Source organism: Temnothorax curvispinosus, unplaced genomic scaffold (genome assembly GCF_003070985.1).
Source record: "Temnothorax curvispinosus isolate PA1 unplaced genomic scaffold, ASM307098v1 QBEX01003877.1, whole genome shotgun sequence".
Taxonomy (NCBI): Eukaryota; Metazoa; Arthropoda; class Insecta; order Hymenoptera; family Formicidae; genus Temnothorax; species Temnothorax curvispinosus.
The window spans coordinates 212,112-230,463 of record NW_020213657.1 but is presented as its reverse complement, the minus strand read 5'-3'; the positions used below and the strand labels follow the sequence as shown (position 1 = coordinate 230,463).

The 18,352-nt window shown below is 33.8% G+C and overlaps 1 protein-coding gene across 7 annotated transcripts in view; it reads right to left on the bottom strand.

Moving 5' to 3' along the window:
* Positions 1 to 18,352, bottom strand: part of LOC112452957 (regulating synaptic membrane exocytosis protein 2-like) — a 164,585-nt gene that overhangs the window by 92,194 nt on the left and 54,039 nt on the right. For all 7 annotated transcript variants that reach the window (XM_025013438.1, XM_025013436.1, XM_025013437.1 and 4 more), the window contains exons 4-6: positions 8,571 to 8,649; positions 5,457 to 5,613; positions 1,680 to 1,931 (exon numbers count right to left, since the gene is read on the bottom strand). In XM_025013438.1, the coding sequence (XP_024869206.1) occupies positions 1,680 to 1,931; positions 5,457 to 5,613; positions 8,571 to 8,649 (488 nt within the window). The remainder of the gene's footprint in view (positions 1 to 1,679; positions 1,932 to 5,456; positions 5,614 to 8,570; positions 8,650 to 18,352) is intronic.

Below are 18,352 nucleotides of genomic sequence, written 5' to 3'. Positions count from 1 at the left end.
GAGATCGTAAAATGCTCGCTCGGTCTTTACGACGCATCTTTGAATTCTCGAAGTCTGCGATCGCTACCGAAGGCTGCGCGATAATTACGTGCCCGATAATTGTCTGTCTGAGTGTCGAGTAATGAGAAGTTTGGTTGCACACACGTGCAAGATACGCGTCGGTGTGCACTCGTTCCCGATATACACGCGTGCGTGTCTACGGGTGCTCCGTTTGCGTGACAAGTGCACACGACCTATGCGCAATGAGATCTCGTGGAGAGTAGTCGAGCTCCGCGTCAAGCCCGACACCGCACGGAAGCGCTGTACCTCGTTAAAGCCGCACGTGACGAGGACGATCTTCGATATGATCCGAACAATTTACGACCTCTCGAAATTATCGTAAGTTAATTGAACATAAAGGACATAATGAGTAAAACGGTTGAATTATGCATCTGCAGTTACTGTCTTACTTTAATTAAGCAATATTGTTGCAAGTGGTATTATTTTCACTTCGACAACAAACACAAGAGAATTCTAAAAGATTTGTTAAAGTTTAAGTAACACGGTATATTTGCCTTTTACATTACCGATTTAAAATATTTTAAAATAAATATTATGATGGCTTTGCTAAAAGTTATGACAATATATGATTCGTATAGATGGCGATTTTTCTACGCAATTTTTATGTAGAGCAACATCGCTGGGATTGATATTATAATGAGAGTCAAATCGCGTTACGTAATCAGCAACATTTTGCAAGTGTGAAAAGGGCACAATTTAAAAAGTCGCACTTGTGCTTGAAGAAAAAGCGACTATTTTGTCCTTATAGTCGCCGACTACAATCGGAACGGAATAATTCAAAATCTCTCTCGACAAGCGACCTGCGCTTTGTTGCATAATGCAGGTGGGATGCAAAAATCTCGGCGAATAGTATGGTGTATGCATCTGAGATAACAGCAAAGTGTAGCTTAAAGCGTTCAAGCGGACACTCAAAGCATATTATGTACGTCGATTCGTTTGGCAGCGGTAATTCAGCAGCCCTAATTTCAAACATGGCTGCACGAATATTCTCTCGTATAACAGTATATCTCTTAGGATGTTGAATTATGCACCTCGCTGGGAAAAGGGAATCTCGTGCGGCAGTAAATCGTGAGTAACATCGAAAGCCAGTTGAAAAGATACGGTGCGCACGTAAAGCGTGGCTCTTATTTTTTATAATCTTGAAAATTGTATTCTTTCCTCTTTATCGCAAACGTGGCTTTTATTTTTTATAATTTTGAAAATTGTAACCTTGTCTCTTTATCGCAAGAAAATTAATTTTATCCTGTTAAATATATTAATTATCTGTAAAGTGAGAAAAGATTCACGCAGACTGATAATATATGTATAAATATCAAGAAAGAGAAGAAATTCCTGACTCAAAAAGAAAAGTTATATTATGGTCGTAAAACGTAAAAGACTAGAATAATTCTCCGTCAATACGATTTTATTCTACAATGCATTATTCTTTCTATTTGTTATATAATATATCGTAGATCGAAACTGTATGCTATGGAAGAAGCAGTTTGCATTTATGTTTGCATTGTAAAATAAATCGATTAGGAAGATCGCGGGTCATTATATGCTATTTACATTATTCTCGATTAGAGAGAAGCTATTACAACGAAAGACATATCATCGTGGACCAAGTTTTCGCTTACCTTCTCCAATTCCTTGAGACTAGCTGGCGAAACGTCGGAATGTCTTCGGATTTCCGGAGTTCGTGGCGGAGCCAATCCACTTCCAAGCGTGCCTATCTGACTACCGGTAGGACCTAGTCGGGCGTCACTGTGCCTCCTGTGAAGTGTCTCCAAGCACGGCACGTCTAGCATCGAATCTGTGGATTCCTGTGTCACTATCGGCTGGTCCCTCGAGGCGATCTTTCGACGGCAAACGCTACATCGCCAGGAAGACTGTAACGTTTCCAGACAAAAAAAGCACTCAATACTCATCCATATGTGCGCAATAATTTATTGGCGATAAGCTTGCGTCTATAATATTGACATATTGCTCTCCAATTATGTTTTGTTTCAAAGATTAAATTATCACTTCGTGTTTAATTACGCTGTTTAATAGAAACTTTAGGATTTAAGGCTAGCATTATTTTTAAATTGACAATACAAACTAAACTAATAATGGAATTTGGTCGAATTAAACACAATATGTGGAAAGCATAATGGATAAAATAAAATACAAATATTTAATTCATATCGATTAAAAGAAAATCACATTAATCCGAAATTTAATATTTTATTATAAATGAAAGCGTGTATATACCGGGTGTTTTATTTTAATCGCTCCAGGCAAATATCTCAAAAAATATGAAAGATACGGAAAAACGTTTCAGACAAAAGTTGTTTGGTTTGAAGGGTGACATAAGATCGTGTCATTGGTTTGACCTTGAGTGAACGTGCCGAGGTCATATGGAGTTCAACTTTGTTTTTTTAAATAAAATTCCCTACTTTTTATCGCATATTCTTGTAGCTTACCTAAAGAGCTTTTCAAAACCCTATATTTGAGTATTTTTTCATGAAGTACTTTTTGAGTTACAAGGCTTGAAAGTTACAATCCCGCCGGCATTATCATTACCCAAGATGTACCGGCCAATGAAGACGACAAGACCCAACATTGATCCGGCCAGTGAAGGCAAGACACCATCTTATGTCCCCCTTCGAACCAAACAACTTTTGTCTAAAACGTTTTTCTGTAGCTTTCATATTTTTCGAGATATTTGCCTGGGGGGATTAAAATGAAACACCCGGTATATAGTTTCTCACTCGTAAAATATTATGCATTTTTACTTCAACAAACAATACCACAAATGCAGCAAACATTACAAATATTATTAACTTTCATTGTAAATGTTATTACTTTAAAATTACTGTGTAAATTTATTTAATATATAATATTTGTATAATCGTATTATTTTTGATCTGTTTTTTATTTTATTTATAATATGCAAAGTTAAAAACGGAATTTGAGCGTGCATCATAAAAGCCAAGTATTCTCTCTTTCTTCGTTTATACATACTTTACCGCACGAACGTCAAAAATAGCGAATGGAGCACAAATGCAAGTTGTATTTACTAAATGCATACATTTTTATCACATTCATACGTATGTACATGTGATTTTTCTGCACGATGTTCCGTTTTAAATGTAGAAGAATGTATATTTTAATGAATTTAGGTTACCTTTAGGTAACACACGGAGATATGCCGTGTGTTAGAATGAATAGAAATACGGGATGAGAATAGACTCAGAATGATTACGCATATTCTACCGAATTTAGGTTGCCCGCAGGAATGTCGTGTAAGGGCATGCCATCCATTGTAATCCAACGCGAGATTAAATCTCGTGCGATCGCTGCGCGCATTTACTGAATTTATCAATTACGCGTGTAATTAGAATTAACGCCCAATCAACATCACGCGTATCAGCGAGCGAAGGGCAAACAAAATCGCCATTAAATCAATTAATCTTTAACGCGATTAAACGCGGAGCGAATTCGCGCGAGTCGCGAATAAATTTCCGTTAGATCCACGCGTTTATGATAATATAGTACGAAAGTTTCGAGCCACGAAGATATACCGGTTGCTTTTTGCCTCCTACCTCGTGGATTCAATTATCGACACGGAACGACGGTTCGGGCGAAGAAGCATAATTGTCTTAGCGATTTCGGAAAAAAACTTCAAATAGTCGAAGGATGGAAGCCTCAATAATTTTTTGCGATAATTTCCGACAGGCGCTACGCTGGTTACGAATGAAAATTAGAGAGCAACAGAGTTAGATATGATTTATACAAGTGATATGTTATAGTCTTGGTATTAGGGGACTTCCGTTCACATACTTGTCATCGTGAATTTTCTTGGCTTTTCTTGTCATTATCGATTGGCAGTTAATTATATCTTTTGTATTTACGCCTCGAATGCAAACAATGGGAGCTTTATTTTTAGAATATTTTTGGAAGCAAATCCCCTTCCCCTTTATGGGACAAATCGAACATATTTTTCTTGTTTCTTGTTTCTATACAGAATGTCCGAAAAATCGCCTACTCCACTTCGGGAGGTGATTCGGGACCCAAAAACAAGCAAAACAGTTCATACAAACATAGGTCCGGAAATGAGCCGTTTCCGAGTTATAGCCACTTTTATGTTCAAAAATCGTAATTTAGAATTCGCTTGGTATCACTCTTTTTTAATTATTTCTTAAATTAAAAATTTTTATTTTTAAATATTTTTAATTTTTTTAATTTTAATTTTTTTTCAATTTTTTAATATTTGTAAATACGATTACATTATTTTTAAAAGAAATCAGTTATTTTCACGGTTACTTGAAATCAGTTGTTTTCACGGCTGTTCAAAATCAGTTGTTTTCACGGCTATTCAAAATCAGTTGTTTTCACGGCTACTTGAAATCAGTTGTTTTCACGCCTATTCAAAATCAGTAAGTAAATCACGGCTTTTCAATAAGTTTCAAATTATTATTTAACAACACCTTACTTTTAGGTTGTATCTAATCTTTCCGTATTCATCAATGGATCGTTTAAGTTAATTTTAATGAATTAGCTGATATGCATCTTATGTATGGTCTTGCTCAAAGTAATGCTGCCGAGGCAAGAAGATTATACATCCAGTCTTTTCCAAATCGAGATGTACCGGGAATAGCGTCTTTTTGAAATGTAGACAGAAACTTGAGAGAATTTGGTAATTGTAATTAAAAAAAAATTGAAAATAAAAATTTACGATATTTGAACATAAAAGTGGCTATAACTCGGAAACGGCTCATTTCCGGACCTATGTTTGTATGAACTTTTTTGCTTGTTTTTGGGTCCCGAATCACCTCCCGAAGTGAAGTAGGCGATTTTTTGGACACCCTGTATATGTGATATTTCATTTCTTGTCTCGTACATGATGATTATACACAACGCATTTAAATAAAACTATTATTGTAGTTTTACTTTTGCGTAAGATACAAATTGCTTGTAGATATGTCCATTTCGTTATATAAAATATGACATGTTAACGTAAAAGTTTACTGTTTATCAATAAAAAATAAAATTAACTGACCTTTTGGCAATAAAAAGGAAAATCAAATAAAAATTGCGCAACCGATCATTAATATGAAATGTCAAAGGAACAACCGGTTCCAATTATATTAAGTATAACGTATAAATAAAAAAAAATATAAATATTTAAGGGAAGCAGCGGTAAAATGTCACGATTAATTGCGACGTTATTTTTTAAAATTTTTAAATTAGATTTTTGCAAGCCTTCGTTTCTCTCTGTCTTCAAACTCTTTTGTGTGTTTTCCTTTCGTAGGTTTCGGCAATTAATTTGCGCCATCCCAGACGCCATCCAATCTCGTTTTACGGCAATATTTACCAGCGAAAAACAATGAACAAGCCAGTTAATTAAAAATGAAGGCGTGCAGACCCACCGGATCGTCGGAATTCGTTGTCGTCGAATACGAGGCGCAGTCCTCGCAGACCTTATGTTGACACTCGCAACAAGTTCGCGAGACTTCCTCGGGGCCGAACGACTTCCGGCATACCCTGCAGTCGTCCCCGCTGCTTGTCTTGACCGTTTCTGACTTTCTGAAACATCGAGCCCAATAAATTTTATTAAGCGCAGGCCCTCATTCGCCACAACGATCTTTCCTCCATTAACAAAATTATTGTCAAACATCCTTTATTGGGTTGTTGAGAATTGAGATTATTAGACGGGGTATCAAAGATAATTAACTACATTTTGTTGTATATGGTAAAGCATACTTTTTTAACAACAGAGAATGATAATGGTTATTTTTATGATAATATAAAACTACATAAAAATACTCGTAAAAATATGTAATATTTTATTCGATCGGGAAAAAGTATATTCTTTACTTATATCTTAGTAACTTACATTTATATAATATGAAAAGAAAGATTATTTATCATTGAGTTACTATAATGAACAGATTTGTTATTGAATATAAAGATAATTGAGAATTCTTACATAATAGTTACAATACACTTCAAAAGTGCATCGTGACAACGAAATTAATAATAATCTTGGCTTACAACACACACGCATGTTACGTATTTCTACTTTTCTATAAAAAATCTTGCGTATCTTTTACGACCGTAAAAATAGTTTTATGTCAAAAAACAATTTATTAGAAAACGACTAGTCACTGAATCCGATACAACATCCGACGTTCGTCCGTAGAACAGCGCGCTCGTTATTTGAACAAGCGCAAGTTACTTAGCTGATCAACGAGGAATCAATCCACGGTCCTTAATGGACGTGTCGTATTAAATATCGCTCGGCTGGGTGCACGAGCAAACTGAGTCGGGCAAACGATAGAAGTAAGGGTGGGTCGCGGCCCGTTTAAACTGACAGTGAACTTCATGGGTCATCTTCCGCTCGGATAATGTCCGCCGCAGTGCGTCCATTCGCACGCGTGCGTCTCCGGCGAATAAATCTTTACTCGCACGAGATAGTGTAGCGCGCGGATTAACAGCAATGGGCTTTTACCCGCTGAAACGTTTTCAAATAAACTGCAATTGGCGAAATAACGAATTAAGTTTTATCGCGCGAACATTGGAACTATTCAATTGACGTTTATTAGAGAATATTATCGTTATTGGTACAATGAAGGGCATGGAATAGTTATATTAATGAGGTATTATAATCATATATAATCTGATATTACAAATGTGAAGAAGCTCGAAAAGGAAGACAATATATGAATTGTGAAAGCAAAGAGAAATAATTTTGAGTAACCTTGAAGTAAATTAAAAATTAAATAAAAATGTTTTTTTAATGAATTAAAAAAAATATACTTTTTATAAGCCATACAAAATTTTAGAAATAAAAATTAAATATTGTATTTTTAAGAGCCAGAATTTGCGTTTTATCATATGTTTTATTAACATTTACTACATTTAAACGTTGGTCTTTTACGCATTTTGAGATTTTACACATTACATACATTTTTTAAATATTTTCTTTTTTCGAATTATCGGACGAAGTTTTTAACGTAAGATTAATATTGCACCGTTGCAAATTACTTTCATCAGGGATTAATTGCTTTCAAAGTATCACTTTGAATGGAAATAGAGTGCAGTTTAGCAGGATACCCTTTGGGGGAAAAACTTTCATGTGAAAAAGCGCAATACTGAGGTTTTATTGTTACAGCATACAAAAACTATTTCATGCATTTTTTTAGTGTCGTTATTCCAGTGTCGCAAAATTGTATTCACAATTAAGTTAACATTATTTTAACAGTTTGTGTTAATATCATAAAGATATATTTTACTGTAATATGATTAAATTCGGTTACGAGATACTCAAATCATGATATTTAATAAGAAAACCGCGCGCGCGTGCGCGCGCGAAGTTAAATAAACTAAAATTAACGATTTTACACATGTTATCTATACGTATATTATTTGATAAAATAATACTGTATTTTAAATAATCTTCATCCTCTGTCCATTTATTCTCGAAAGGGCTGATGGTAGAGATTTATAGAGAATTAATGGTGATTTTCCAGTTTACTCTATCCTGAACTAATCGTGTCGTGTAACCATGTATTTAAAAGGTCTTTAACTCACAATTAATCAGTCCAACGAGTTGGCGACCTACCTCTTAGCCTCTTGTATTCTATCCTGCCTTCAATCATTAATTTTTCGATTGTTTCTATTTTGCTAGAAATATGACCAAGGTACTGAAGGTATAAACGGTGGATCATTCTTAGCAAACGGGTATTGACGTTCAATTCTTTCAGTAACGTCTTACTCGTCCAATGTTCTATTCATGATATTCGGAGGACACGTCGATACATTTCAAAAGTCTCGATACGTGATCTGTCTGGCTTTTTGAGTGTTCATGTTTCCAATGCAATGTGTAGGTGGCTATATGGGGAACATGAGTGCTTGTACCGATCTGATTTTCGTATGTTTAGTTATCGCGTCCTTCGAAATTTTGGTAAGTTAGTCTTAGTGGTTGCCGAGCTTGCGATGTTTATTCTTCGCCGTATTTCACTCCCTCCGTTGTTAGGAGAGAGCCAAGATATACAAACTTATCAACCACTTCAAAACTTGCTACATTTTGTAAATGGAGAAAGTTATTTTCATGATCATGACTTCGGTCTTATGAATGTTTAATTGCAACCCATATCCCGCGTTTGACCTGGTCAACATCCTCATGATATATTCGATTTCTTCGATGATTTACAGCAATTATTATTAGTGTAATTTTAGATTATTGGTAATTAATTATTGTAATGATAATATTCGAAATATCATGATACATACAATATGGTAATATCATTTCTGATGTGAAGTACTCGATAAATTGATCAACTTGAAATTAAACAAAAACGAAGAAATCTTATATTTATACAGTTGCAATGAATCAAATAATACATATAAAATAGTGTTATTTATTGTAATATTAATAATTATAAATCATGACAATTGTAATGTTTTATTATAAATGATAATAACATAAGATATATAACAATATAACAACTTTTTATAAGAAGAATAGAATCAGAACTTACGGTTTTAAAAATTCAATGGTGGTGGAATCCTCTTTGGGTTGAGTGTCCTCCACCGGGGTGACCTTGGCCGACTTCGTCGCTGAAAAGAGAAAGGAATCTCTTTTATAGTATTATACCTCTCACGAAGAAATTGTGACAGTCCTTCCGTGGACTCTCTTACAAGCTATATTCTCCGGGATCCCTGGCCGCAATTGGCGAATCGATTGCCACAAACCCTTTTCCGCCCTTCTGTCGTCTCTACGAGGGTCTTTAAAGTTCCATTTGGATCCTTAAGAATATCTCCGGGATTCGTTAAGTATTCAATCCCACCTTCCTTTTAGCAAGGAAGGACGCCGTCGCGATTTTATCTTGCACGATTTGCCGAGAGACTTCCTAATCGAACGGCAGCGTTATCACAAATCTTCATCGGAAAACGGCCGTGCGATTTCGAGGTTCGGCCGTTATCGACAGAAATGAGTTTCCGATGTATTCCGCCGAAAGAAAAGGAAGAAAAAGAGAAAGGTGGGAGGAAACTTCAATTGCCTTTCGAAACTACGGCTGGCTGTGTACGGAACGATAGGAATCAAATAGAATTGCGCCTAATTTCATTCACAGAGGAAGTAAATACCGTTTTCAAATTACTGTAATAACATTCACACAGTTCGTTTGCATCATTTCCGTGCTATTCATCGTCGATCTCTTTGGGTTAGTGAGAGAGAAATATTAGCTGAAAAACTATTGTTACAAGAAGTATTTCTTAGCGTCAATGACATCATATTATGTTATCAGGCAATACTTTTGCAGCTTCTCAATTAACTCAAATACTTTCGCGTAGTAATCAAATAATCCATGGTTCTTCTTCCGCCGCGAGCAACGTTGCGGCATAAATTAACAGAATGAAAAAGATTACTGTACCGTGAATCAAGAAAAAGAAATGAATTTTCTCGCGGGCGTGCGCTCTTTTCTTGCACCGTTGTGGAATCTCTCTTTATTTGAGGAACTTTTTTTTAAGGATTTTAGAACTTCAATTAGAGACAAATTAGAGAAAACTTTTTATTTTTTTGAAAATTTACTTCATTCTATAAGTCAATAAAATTTATTATATAACGATATTTATAACAATTTAATTATTTTCATATAAAAATTGTATTTTGTGTATTTGTTCTTTCACATTTAATTTGTATATAATATGCAAGAATGGAGAATAAATTTTCGTGATAAAATACACTAATTATAAGAAATTTATAAAAAGACTCGATAAAATAATCTCTATATTAATTTGAATCTTTATAATCCTATTGAAACATCTTTTCTATTTACAGGAAGACTGTGTGAAATTCAGAGGCTGCGAAAGAAGTATTCTTTAAGCGCTGGACATCTCGACAGTGGGATACAGAGGTAAAAAACGGAACGCATCGCTTTGTAATTAACGCAATTACTCACTGAAGTGATGTGCGACAGTACAACTTTTTGCGAGATAAATTTCCGCGTAATTTCGTAGAGACGTGAAACGGAGAGGAGAGATTGTGCTCCTGCGGCGACGCAAAATCCGGAAAAATCGGAATCGTGCGCGAGCGCATGTGGTCAGATTGGATTGCCCCGTGGATCCAATTAAACTTTTAGAAAAACCGACTAGATGCCCGTGATCTACCGCATATCACCTTTCTCGTCGCGGAAATTAACCGTCAGATCGAATCTTACACGTGAGTTATGACTCGGTCTGGAAAATACGTCATACGTAGAACGTTGTTCCGCCATTAAATAGTTAACACGCCGTTCATTCTCGCTCGTAAGTGATGCAAATTGCTTTTCTCCGTCTGACCTATTAATACAATATTACTAAATTTTATTGTATTTATTAAAACGATTATTTGTTTTATTAATTGCGGCATTACAGTGTTGCGAAAACAATTCTAATCTGAAAACATAACAATGCGACTTGGTGCAATTATTGATGAACGTACGAGATATGGAACATTTTATTTACAGTACTTCAAAGATTGTATTATATTATAGATTTTCTAGACAAATTTGAGATTAATTTTTTTTAAATTGTACGGAAAAATATATATATAATTAAGCAATATTTAGCTATATTTAGCAATTAAATTTTGAATAAGGTAGACATTTAAGCAGCGTCTTCTCTAGATTAACTAAAACAAAATTTTGCTACATTTATACTTGTATAAATACTTAATTTGCATAATATAATTAATATTTAATGTTTAATATAACTGGAACATTTAAATAATTAATATTTAATATTTAATTTCATATATTAAACACTTCCATTATTAAATTAAGCTGGAAATCTTTATTAAACAAAACTCTCTGCCTTATAAGTATGTTTTTAATTTATATAGATACATTAATAACATGCTATAATAAATGTATAGTTAAAAAAACAATGAAACCTTACACGCTGCCATAATTAAATGTTTCAATATCTTCTTCCATAATAATTAATAGCAGATAGTAATTTCATTCGATAACGCATACGCGTTTGTAGAAGAATCAAATTACGGATGTTATTGAATAAGCCAGCATTTTGATTGTTGCAAAAACGTGTGCAAACGTGGCGACTCGGTTTTATTAATGAAATTAACTGTTTTCTCTCCCGTTGGCACCTCGCCACGGTGTTTTTGTAGAGACACGGTCGGGAATTACGTTTGCGTTTCTGTTGACGTTAACAAAGCGGATTACCGATATAGTCGACGAGTGCAATAAAAGAAATTCTCCCTAAACGACGTGTGAGAAATGTCAGGATTTTCCTTCTTGTAGCAATTACTTTGTTATCGTTGGGATTCCCTGAGTCACGAAGAGCTCCTGGCTACCCGTGCTTTGACGCAAGATAAATCGTTATCTATAGCTAAATGTCCGAAAAATCATTAGGAGAACATCCCGACATCTCTGAAGGATAGAAGTGTGACCGTCACAACTTTCGTTTTTATCTCACGCTAAATCCAAGATTTATAGGATGTAATCAAAGAAACTTTAATTAAACTTGACATTAATTATAATTATTAAGTTAAATTTATTAAGCAAATGTAAAAAGCTTTTATAAATGTTTATATTAATAAAATAATAGATCTGACATAGTACTTATTTTAAACAGATTTGCCGTTTATTAAAAATATCTTTCTTGAAATATCCGTTTACCATTTGCATGGTATAATATAAAATAGCTTACGTTATAGAAACGTTATTCGTTTTAATGCTTTAGGTTTCAGAATTCTGAAAGACAGGGTTATACATACATGAAGACAATGCTTCCTAAGTCTCGCGAAACCGTGTTTAATTGAGGACGAAAGTGCTCTCTCTATATACTTGCTCCGTATTTATAACGTTTTGATGATTATATGTCTCGCCGAGCTTGCTGTTCATGACGTGTTCTTTCAAGGCTCCCAAATAACCATAGAAAAGACAAGAAGGTTTCCATCCTTTTGACGGAAAGCTCAACAGCATCTCCTCGAGTTTCTAGCAGAGGCAACTAGAACTTCCTCTCGGCTTCGAGTTTTCGGAAGTGCGATGGTCTGCTATAAACACGAGATTTAACTTTCTGAGAGTTGTGTAACAAGAGGTCGACCACGACTAACTTGCATTATCGTTCGATTTATCATCCTGAATAGAAGAAGAGAAGACAATCGAAATAATTTTTAAATCTTGGTAATTTAAAATAGAAAGCAACGAAAATTGACAAATACGCTAAAAAAATTCTATGGAAAAATATTTAACACGGTATTTCATGATATTGAATAATTTTTAGAAGCTGATTGGCAGAGTAAAGTGAAATTTTTTTTAAGGGTTTTTTTCATTTATTGTGTAGTGAAGTCTTTTTTTCATTTATAAGCTTTTTGATGTATAAATCGTTACTTCTACCTATGTTATTGGAAATTATTAACTTGCTATCTCGTAGAAATATCTTCCTATAATAACAGCACTTGATAAATCGCTGCATATATGGATCCTCCCCAATAAATCGTTATCGCTTTAATATAACGATAGCTAAACTTTTTGTAAATGATAACGGTGTAATATCGGATCAGCAATTCTTGACACTTTTCAACTAATAAAAATCAGATACTTCATAGATATAAATGTAGCAAACGCACCAATGTATGCTTTTTTTAACACATTCTACAAAATCAACATATCTCACAATATTTATTTTTCGTGACTATAGAGGCATGCTTCCAATATTTTTTCGAACGCGGAACTTTTGAATAAAAAAATGTTGAAACAAAACATTTTATTGAAATAATATCAATGTAAAACTTTAAGAAAATGGTAGAGAGAAAGAGAGAGATTTGTCGAATATGCATTTCACGATATCACATGCTTAAGATCTCTTTGATTTTGTAATATTATATTACCGTTTGCGCTTAATATATTTATGGCAAATTTTATCGAAGCTCTCGATGCGGTCACGATATATACGCGAAAAAATTTGTCTCTATTAATGTGAATTCAATCCAATTTCGCGCGCTCGTACGAAGAGCAATATGTTTAGATGCAAAGGGGGAAATGTATTAATTTCAATGCTGTTTCAATCGACTACGTATTATTAATTCTGCCATTGCACGACGAATGTTTTTAACAGCATATATTTTCGAATGGCAATACGATCCGTCAGTGATATATCGATACTATCGCGACGGCTGCACACTAGAAAATATAACGACGCGTAGCTTGCAAATATTTGTCAGATGTGCAGCGGCTTGATTATTTCCGCGAATTTTCATCGTTCTCTAATAAGCCATATTCGCGTAATTGGATACGCGACATATTTTTGATATCACCACTTGCTCTGCTGCAGAAAGCCCAGGGTCCGGTCGATATCGTCGATTGACATTGCCCGATTCAACGCACGATAAACGGACACGTAATTAAAGCCTCCGATCCCTGATGTAACGCTTCCGTAATATTAGAGATAACATAATGGTGATGACCCATTTATAGCGTTTATGCAATTCAATGCAATTAATATTAATGTAGCAATTATTCGGGGCGCGTTGTTCTAAAATTATTCAAAAATGTGAATTCGTTAGAATATTTAATGCATTTATAATCATATCGCGTAGGTTACAGGTATAACAGATAAAACGTTATATAATTGGATGTTCTCCATTTTATAAAAAGTTAGATCTACCCTTTCGGGCAGATAACATACACACATACACAGACGATATTCATCGCAAGAATTTATTAAACATTTCAAAAAATTTTTAATAAAGTTTAAATATGTTGCGATGAATTTTGTTTGATGTTCAATCGATGTTATATTCATAAAGAAAAACCATGTTGATGCGTTTTTTTAAATTTTTATTTTGTCGAAATACAAGAGTATATACGTTCGCGATAACACAGTCTATTCATTCGCTAGAATTTTAATCTAGAATTACCGCCAAACTGAGACTGTGCGATGCTTCTTTTCAATAACCGAATACAAAGAATATAAATAAAGTATACATAGTAAAAAAAAAAGACACTGTGACACTGGAATTAAGTTGATGTAATCATTTAATTTGATATATAGACGTAAACAGTTTGATTAAATTAAATATGTAAATTATGAATAAATACTACAATAATAATCTTTGCTGTTGTTTTATAACATATTTAAATAAAGATATTCTAATAAAATTATTGGAAGAAGCAAATAATATATAATCTGTTTATTTCGAAAAATTTGATAGTTTTTTGTTGTTGGAAATGTACACAATACATTTTTATGGCAAATATTATGGAATTAAAACAAAAGCTGAACAAATGTTGTGACTGGCGATACGAAAATTAATATAGTGTAATAGAGAAGAGAGAAAGAATGTATATATAGATATTGGAATATAGTATATTAATATCAAATATATTAAATATGATTGTAAACGGTGTTTATAGTTTTTAGTATTTTATTCTATTCAAGGCTCTCATTCTCATCAATTGTATTATCAGTTATCGATAATTTCCCGATAGACAATCGCAAGATCGTGTAACTATTGATTCAACAATCTCTCACAGGCAACGGACGTTTTTATACGACAACCGTTTTACTATAAATGCATTGTTAAACGACTTGTATTTCACGTACACAATAGTACTGCTTAACCAAACGAGGAAGAGAAATTATCGAATTGTAATGGGGCGTGTTATACTACCTGACATGCTATTGGTAGGGTTATTGCTGGTAATTGATCTCTAGGTACAATCACATTGTTAATCATCACTGTAATTAATGGAGCAGCGGATCGGTAGTGAGTTGGCTGGTTGAATGGAATACCGTGGAATTAGCAGTCACGGAGTGTATCTTGATGAGACTGACATGCGTCAAGGTGGTAATAAATTTTGACAATAATTCTCACGTTCTGCGTAGGATCACGAAATATCATTATATGAGTATTCGCGCCTGGATAGAAGAGACGTAAATATCTAATACATTGATAACGTTATAAAATTAATGGCATTTTAATAATAATTGAATTAATTATTAATTAATGAATAAAATAACATTTAATAAATAAAATACATTTTATTATTAATCGAAAACATAACCTAATCAACGATAAAATAATATTATTTCTATCTTAGCATGATCAAAACCCGAGAAGAATAAAAGATAATTTTGTAACATATAATATTAATTAAATGTGATATTATTGTGTAATGTGGAAATGTTCACTTACGTAATGAAGGCACAAACTGATCAGTTTACAACGCAAATCGTAATATGACATTGTACAGCGTTGTTACAACGTTGAAATTAGATTTCACGGTATATGGTATAATGATCATGCTTAGCGATTCGAAAGCTGTAAGAGGAGAGGTACTGGTGAGCAAACTGGTATGGGTATAAATACGAGATTGGAATCGGTCGTATTCTCGTGCGTTACCGCGCGTTGAATTATATCGCGATGGTGCCTGACTTGAACATTAAAGGTGGCCCATTCAAAACGCCTCCTCTCCTCATCGTCTTTCAAACGCGCGAACAAAGGCATCACATTCTCGCCGGATATGTAATGCGAATAACGCGAAATCCGACTTTCAATAGAAACGAGGCTCGGGGATTTCAAATCACTCGTGCCTTTTACTCTTGCATTTTTCGCCATCGCGATGTCTTCGATAGCTTCAAAATTTCTTCTTCGCTTATTAGTGATAATTCATACCTCTCCCCTCCCTCTTACTCTTCTTTATTTATTCAAAATGAATTTTCCATTCAAAAAATTATTTACGAAATATTCACTGAAAAAAAGGCTTGGTTATAATAATCCAGGCTTGGTTAATGTGACCAAGCTACCTGGTGAAATAGCTTCAACTAAACGTATAGGTGAATGTGACGAAATAATTTGGTTAATGTTAACAAATAATTGTAATAAAACCTGATATATTTGGTAATTATTGGCAAAGATTGGTAATTATTACCAAGTAATGATAAATGTAACCAAACAGTTTGGTAACTATAAACTGATAGTTTATTAATAATTATCAAACAGTTTAGAAAATATTATCAAACTACTCTGATAATTATAACAAAATGAGTTGCTAAATGTAAACAAATTTTTTGTTAATAGTTATTAAATTTTGTATATTATATATCCGAGCATTCGTACCTACATACTCGTTCATCACTCGCGAAAATGCATCGTAAAACTACAGTTTTCGCGAAAGTACATTGTAAAGTTCTAAGAAATTAGTGTATTAGAAAATCTTCTCTTAATTTGGGGACTTAAACATCTCATTGAGGTATTAAAAGGTTAACCTATAACACATCAATGAGATGTTTAAGTCAAATTAAGAGAGAATTTTCTAATTCACTCATTTTTTAGAACGTTACAATGTACTTTCGCGAAAACTGTAGAGTTTTACGATGCACTTTCGCGAGTGATAAACGAGTATGTACATACAGGCACGAATGCTTGGCTCGACGAACATGTATGAACTGGTTCAGGCTCATGAGACAAATGCAGCACGATCGGAACAATAAACTGACAGCTTTCGTAAAGAATAATCTGAATTAGCAATACTTACTAAATTTATAGTAATATTTATTAAATAACCAAATTGCTTACTAAATAATTGAGTAACTGTCAACAAACCAATCAGATAAGACTTTTTAAGACAATTTAGTACTAATTATCAAACTGTTTGTTATTTATCACTAAGCTATTTGATAATAAGTACTATATAATTTAGTTGGCTCAACTAAACGCAAAATTGGCTCTTTCAAAATGTTTATAATTATTACAAAATGTTTTGTTATTAATATCATATTCGGTAATAATAATCAAATATTTTAAAAAGAACTGTTACTAAGTGTATCTCACAAAATTACCAAGAATTTTTTTTTCAGTGTTGAATCATTATTTTCCTGGTAAGAGTAAGAGATGTTAGGAAATGCAGTATAATGATACTTTATGACGAGTATAAAATATGCATGCGTCTTGTTTCCTTACTTTCTTCTGAAGTGTGTCAGATTTTACGAAGAAATTGTCTTGAGTAAGATTATTAAGTCTGTAAAATTTAATAGGTATTTAAAGTGAAGTACCTATACTTATATACTTATATACTATAATATTTATATAGTAGGTCGTATTGAAGTATGATAATAATACTGTAAAAAATTTTGACATTTTAGCAATCAGTTTGAGTGTTCTACATAATTATTTTGATGGTGCGACAAAATTATTTTCAGATCTGTAATATCTAGCTAAATTTTTAGATACTGTTCTTTCCGTTTAGAACTAAAAACCATGAAACTAAATCATCAATGGTTTCAATCACATCCTACACGAGGAAGCGATATTGCATATAGTATAAATTTATACTCGAATTATTTCGAAGTAACCCTGAGAAGAGGAATAGATATCTTCATTTTTCCGTTTCATCGCGAATGGCAAATACGTATAGAATTTCTGAAGAAACGTTTGAAAGAGGTCTACCGAGATGGAAGGATCAGAAAGTAAATCTTCAAAGATCGAACATCGTGCCATGCTCGAAGGGCAATGAAGAAATGCGCTGCCAGGAGGGATTAAAGAAACGAAAGGCAGCGGGTGGTGGGGGAGGAGATGGATAGAGAGGGAGAGCAGGATGAAAATCGATATAGATAGCGGGTGTGATTTGAGTTTTACATATAACGTATACACAAGCTCGCGATCAGTAGGGCGGAATCGAAGCCGCACGAGAAGCAGATACTACATCGCGTTGACTCTGTGAAGCCCCCCGAGGGGTTGATTCGGGTTTACAAGTCATTGCCAATCCTAAGCGGCTCCGCGAAGGATCTTTCGAGGAGGGGAAAGTTTCGAAATCAGAGATTTGCAACAGCTATTCTTAATCGGTTAATAAAACATTTTTCCGTGAGACAATACGTACGATGTTAGTACTGACTTTAAGATGTAATTAGAACAGTGATTTTATTGCGTATTAATTAACGACAAAACATTTTCTAATTATTTCTGCTATCGCAACGAGCAAATAATACCTAATGTGATATATTTCTTTTCAAAAATATATAAACGTATGATACACATATAATTAGAATTCATTAATTATATATATATACATAATATATATGATAGAATTAATTTTTAATGAGTTTAAAAAATGGTATATTACAACGATAACTATAAATTTGTTATCTCATATACATCCAAATTTAGTTGAATTTATTTTATGCTAACCACAAAGCAAAGCGCGAACGTATAATAGCTTCGTAATCTCCCAACAGACAATTTCAAACTCCGAAATTGATAGTCGCACCATGAAAAGCAGAAAGAAAAGTACGCGCATCGCCGATGGACTCGTGGGAGTTG